The sequence below is a fragment of the Echeneis naucrates genome, chromosome 16, assembly GCF_900963305.1.
Source record: "Echeneis naucrates chromosome 16, fEcheNa1.1, whole genome shotgun sequence".
Taxonomy (NCBI): Eukaryota; Metazoa; Chordata; class Actinopteri; order Carangiformes; family Echeneidae; genus Echeneis; species Echeneis naucrates.
Genome location: NC_042526.1, coordinates 7,788,222 through 7,794,221, shown reverse-complemented (window position 1 = coordinate 7,794,221; position 6,000 = coordinate 7,788,222). Strand labels below are relative to the sequence as shown.

Here is a 6,000-nt window from a genome sequence, read left to right as displayed (position 1 = left end):
GTGTGTTATCATGTCGGCCTCATTGATAATAAATAATCACGGGGAGTCGCTTTCAAACAGATAAAAGATAAGATAAAACTAAATGAGTTATTAAAATGCGGGTGTCTCCTTCTGTGTGTGGGAATCTGAATCTGCTCTAATCTTCCAGGACACTTTTCATTCCTTCCTGAAAAGTGGAAAATATAGAAATTGTGACTCACTCCTTAACACTGACTATTACAGCAAAGTGATGGTTGCATAGTTGGATTTCTATATAACACAGCATGATAAAACTTGATCTTGGAGACAGTTATTCTGGAACAAACAGTTAACTTGGAACAATAATTTGACATTTTGGAAAATGCATTTATTGGCTCTCTAGCCAAGCTCAATACCACTCTAATGATACAAGGCTACACCTGTAATCTCATTAGCATAGTGTAAAGACTGAACAAAACTAGAATCATCCAACCAGGCTTAGTCCAAATGTGATAAATGCATCTATAAATGCATCAGGTCCAGTAACACATATCTTATCTGACCGGAAGTGCAGAGACAAGTGGGGGTGGTGGTGGTCGGGGAGTTTCTTTGCTGACAGAGTTGTCACTTAAGAGGGTGATGAATTTTTCATGCATATAATCCCCACCCCTTTTAAAACAAACACTGCTTTTCTCATTTTTACATGTTATATTATTAATTAGTCAACTTTGGTTTGACTTACCGTTTCCAGCCTTTATGCTAAGCTAAGCTAACTGACTGCTCCCTCATGTTTACAAAAGAGACTTGAGGTATATCAATCGATGCCACTGAACATGTTAACTTAACCTACTTAGACCCTGCAGCCTCACATGAGTACATTACATTTTGGGTTCTCTTTGCCATCCATCTTCCAAAGCTTTTCGGTTTCCGGGTTGCTGGAGCCAATCTGAACTTACGTTCCGGGCAAGAGGACACGCTGCCAGTCCATCACACGAATACAAACAGAGACAAACAACCATCTAACCACCCTTGCATTCAGGCCTACAGACAATTTTGAGTCACCGATTAACCTAGATATGCATGTCTTTGGACGGTGGGAGGAAACCCACGCAGACACCGGGAGAACATGCAAACATGCACAGAAAGGAACCAGGCTGGGAACTGAACCCACGACCATATTATTGTGGGGCGACAGCGCTAACCACTACGCCGCCGTGCTTCCGTTCTCTTTTTTTGTACAATCAAAATTGCCAATTTTCATTTTACCAACAAGATTACAAAATAAAAGCTGTATGCAGTTTGTAAAAAACAAAATGTCATCGTTTTAAACCATTTATTTATGCACTGAAAAGCAAATGTGTGCTTTTCCACCCACAATGACACATGCTGACTCAAAGCTGGTTTTTACTTTGCGATAGTCAAACACAGGAGGGTTGGATTAGGTTGTCTGTGTCAACTGGATATTACTGGGTTTAGCTTTAAGACCCTTCCGTTGAATCTCTCACTCCATCTGTCTGGAGGCTGAGCCATCACCGGTGCTGACAGAAGACCATTATCACAGCAGAACCAGGTGTAGTCTGGTGGTACATCTGTGGACATGACTGGGGGAAAAGGCTGTGAGAGTCAATAAGGGCAATTATACTGTTATTCCAATTGTTACAGTCTATTGAGGATATAATTGAGCTCTGGCGGGCTCACATAGGTAGATACGCTCTTACACTTGCTTAACGGTCACTCCCTTGAGGATTTATTGTTCTCTGAAGTTATGCACATGTTTTGAAGGCTCAGTGACTTTAAAATCAAAGCTCTACAAGAACTTGTTAGCTTGGTGTGTGAATCAGCAGAGCTATTCAGCTTTTGACCCTTGCTGTGCATTGAAGAGTGTTCAGCATCTCAAAGCAACTATCCCCTTTCCATGCTTCAGATGGTGCCATAATTCCAAAGCCTGCGCACTTCCCAGTCCATTGGGTCCCCTTACATGGAGGTAGGCAGTGCAGCAATGAGTAACACTGTCACAGTGTGACTGCAGCTTGGTGCTGTCACCACCACCCACATCAGAGGCAGCATTCAGTCTGCTTATCACTGCTTGATGTTTCCAGCTGGATCGAACAAATAAATATATTTAAAAAATAAGATTTTTTTATTAACATTTATAAATATATATATATATGTTATGTACGGATATATTTCGAAATCAGTGATACAGTTCACAAACTGTCAGCTGTTACACTGGCATGTGAGAAGTCGCAGGTGTCGGTGTCATCACCTTGACTCAGGCTGACAGTCAGAGGTCTTTGCATGCAAAAGATCTTTCCACCATTGCACACAATTTCACGCATTCATCCCAATCTTGCAGCTCCTTAGATAATCCATTAGTTGCCTGAATCTCAACATACCTCAACATTTAATTTGTTTGTTTTATTTTCTAGAACACATCTCTTGGTTCTCAGTTCCCCTGACAAAAGAGATGAAATTGCTGAACATGTATAGTCAAGGCTGCCACAGTGATGGGCTTATTAAAGACACAGAGAGCAGTGAGGAGGGGCTCAGATAAGGCTGCAGCTGCTACATTGGTTGTTTGCTCAGCAGTGGGGAGGGGCTGAAGGAGAGAGAGGGGGAAAGAGAGCGAGAGAGAGAGAGAGTTTGGGAGGAGGGCAGTGCTCTTGTTGGAAGATAGGGAATGCCCGTTAGTTGCGTCTGCTGATAATAGCCCATCAGCCAGAGCGCTGCTATTGGGAGAGCAGAGCACAGGCAGTGCGGAGGACTCAGCTGCTGAGCAGAGAATGGTACACATGAGAGGACAGGCACCCTCAGAAAGAGAGAGATAGAGAGAGAGGAAGATAGCGAGCATCAGAGCACGTTGAGAAAAAGAGAAACGAAGCAGGGAGACAACAGGAGAGTAAGGAGAGGAGAAAAGTTACCAGGTCAGCAATAGGACGGGGAAGTGGAACAGCTGAGACTCGCTGAGATCTCACTCCAGCCAGAGCGACCCGGCACAGCATTAAGCAGCAGTGGAGGAGAGTGATATTACATGAGGGGATAGAGGGAGCTGTAACTTCTTCCTGGAAAGACAGTCCTGTCATAAGCTGAAGGTAATGCCCCTCACAGGACCCCTCTGCACAGCCACTTCAGGACTATCACAGCAAGACAGCAGCAGGAAGCAGAAGACACTTAAGCCTGGCAGAGGTGCCTGAGCATTGCAGTTCGACTCTACTTAACAAAGCTGAGACTTTCTCATCCCATTGTGCACTCTGAAGTGGATGTAACTGTCTTTCCGTGAAGCTTTTTATCTGTATTTGCTTCAGAGTGTGAAGCAGTGGCGATTTGGAAGGCGAGCTGTTCTGTCTGGTCATCTCTGAGACTATGGTAGACTGTGCGTCAGGGAGTCCTACATCAGCAGCTGCAGCCGTAGAGCATGGAGAAGTCCAGCAGTGAGGAGTCAGCCATTCACCGTAGCCCATCCATAGATAGCCGTGACTCTGACTTTGCACAAGCTTCCACGTCCGGCCGCCCGTTTGGTGGCCGCGGATTCACTGCTGGTGCTTTCTACGGCTCCACTGGGCCACGCAAAAACGCACAGCAAGGACAAGCTGGGGCAGCTGGAGCTGACACCACCGCAGGAGACAAGTCCAACAGCAAGCCCAGCTCAGCTAAAGGCAGCAAATACGTTGTCTTTTACCTGGATCTATCCTTTGTGTTTCTTTTAGAATTCAAGAAGTGCAACATGGCAAGAGGCTGCCTCTGCTGCTTGAAGTATATGATGTTCGTCTTCAATCTCATCTTCTGGGTAAGTGGCTCAGTATATAGTTTTGCTTTGTGATGTATTAATTATAATACATATTCACATTAATTTATCTGAACATATGATGGCTTAGTTTACAGGTTCAGCATGTGCTAAGCTTTTTTTTATTATTAATCTTTTTTTTTTATTTTTTTATCCTAATCAGGAAACATCATGGAAAAGTGATAGTTGTCAGTGCAGTCACGCGTCTGTAATTATTACATCAGGCTCTTTCTGCCTGTTCTTCTCCGTCATGATATCCAGGAATAGCAACATGCACAGAGTCAGTGGCGTTGCACCAGGTCTCCTTTTGTGTGATGGGTGAGGTCTGGGTTGGGGAGTGAGGGGGCCATGAGCGGAGGAATTGGATTGTGACGGTAAAGAGGACATGGGTTCATTAGGTTCACTCATTCAGATGATTTACAGTGAACATGAAGTTGAAATGCTGCTTTTGGCATGCACGTGAAACTGTATATGCGACCACAGTGCAGTTACATTGATGAGCAACACAATATGCACCAGGGGATATGAACTCAGGTTGTCATCAAGAGTTTCAAGTGATTCTGATTTGTGTGTTTCATTTTACCATGCAGTGTTTTTATGCAACATTAATGTTGTTGGGGAAAACTCTGATCAGTAAAATGGTAATAGTCATAGCTGATGTCCAGATTTATTGTAATTGCTGTTTTCTGATTAATGTTTTGTTTTGTTTCCTTCTGTTTCTTTTCATTTTTTGGTTTGTTTGTTTTGGAATAGTGTTTTCTGCGCCTCGTCTACTTCCAGATAAATTTCCCCCAGGAAACATGAAAGAGAAACTGTAATTGGTACCCAGGCATGGGCATTTGGTGTGAAAGTGGGCACCCCCCGAGTGAATGTTGACAGCGTGGATTATTGGGCTTATAGGTTATGAGGCCAAGTCTTTTGTGTAGATGCAGCGAAGCGTGAGGTATAAAAACATCCCAACACTGGGTACTCCACTAAGGATTGCCCACCATGCCAGTTGGTTGTGAGCTCTGCTAACTGGGGCACATTGGAGGCATCAGAGTGGGCATTAGCTGGGGCCCAGCTGGCCAACATTTAAAACAAACACACACACATACACTCACTGCACAAATCAAACTCTATCTTTTCATCCGCCTCTGCATGTCAAAATGGACAGCGCTCCTTGTGTCCTGAGGTTGGCTAGCTCTCAGCTGCTTCAGGGCAACATCTCTGTATCATTCTCTTATCGTTAGTCAGTCTGCAACAGCGAGGGCTGGAGTGATTGGCAAAGACTTGGAAATAGCTCAGGGGCCCTCCTGTGCGCCTCTCCTCTGTGTGAATGTTTGTTTCAGGGAATGAACGGGTCAGCAGAGCTTAGCTGGTGTTAGATTCATTAATACAGACATTGACTTACTTGATGTGAGCACCCCTTTAGAAATCAGTCAGTAAATGTATTGTGCAAGTGAAGTGCTCTGACTTTGACATTACGACTGTTTGGATAAGGAATGGACATTTCAAGCAGTTGCTTTTATCGATTACTGGCCAAATAAATGATCAAGCAGCGTTTCCTCAGTGTTACAAAATGCATTTACCCCCCTCATTGACAGCTTCAGTAGACTGGAAAAATGGGCAATTTTTATAGCATAACTAGCAAAATACAGTAAAAAAATCAAAAATCTGATAGATGAAGAGATGAAGGTCTTTCTAGACTCTACATTAACAGCGTTTTACCACCTTTTACCTTTGTATTATCTTCACCCATTTATTAGATCAGAGCTATTGCAGTCAGTGCACAGCTATAGATCAACCTTCAACAGAGGTCATAAGGTCATTATTATCTGCTGCCTTCTTGAGGGGCAGACACAGGAGATTTGTGAGAAGGCATTTATTCCCCCGGGTTCTTTCTAAGGCTCAGTTTGTGTTTAGCCCTTTTCAGTGTCAAAGTCCCGTCACGAATAACTGGCTGCTGCACTCCAGTTATAAGGTGGTTGGAAAAACGGGCTTTGGATTTAAGCAAAGGTGGAGGGAGAGTGTGTAGAAGATCTGAGTATTTAGAGCTCTCTTCGTCATTATATGTGTAAACATTTAGTTTGTGTCGTGAGCACGGGGACTTAGAGCATCTCTGCACACACCCTGTCACACTACATGCCCTGCTGTGCAATTATTGAATTTTCACTCTGCTAATGTTCACTTAATCAACACCCACCAAGTGTATTCCCTTCTATTCCTGCAGACTGATACTCCTTCTTTTCTCTCCAGCACTCTATCAATTCAACAAC

General features: G+C 43.7%; 1 protein-coding gene across 1 annotated transcript in view; it reads left to right on the top strand.

Annotated features, from left to right (window-relative positions):
- Positions 1–3,373: 3,373 nt before the first annotated feature.
- tspan9a (tetraspanin 9a) overlaps positions 3,374–6,000 on the top strand; it is a 55,470-nt gene continuing 52,843 nt past the window's right edge. The window contains exon 1 of the mRNA XM_029523216.1: positions 3,374–3,745. Within this exon, the coding sequence (XP_029379076.1) occupies positions 3,374–3,745 (372 nt within the window). The remainder of the gene's footprint in view (positions 3,746–6,000) is intronic.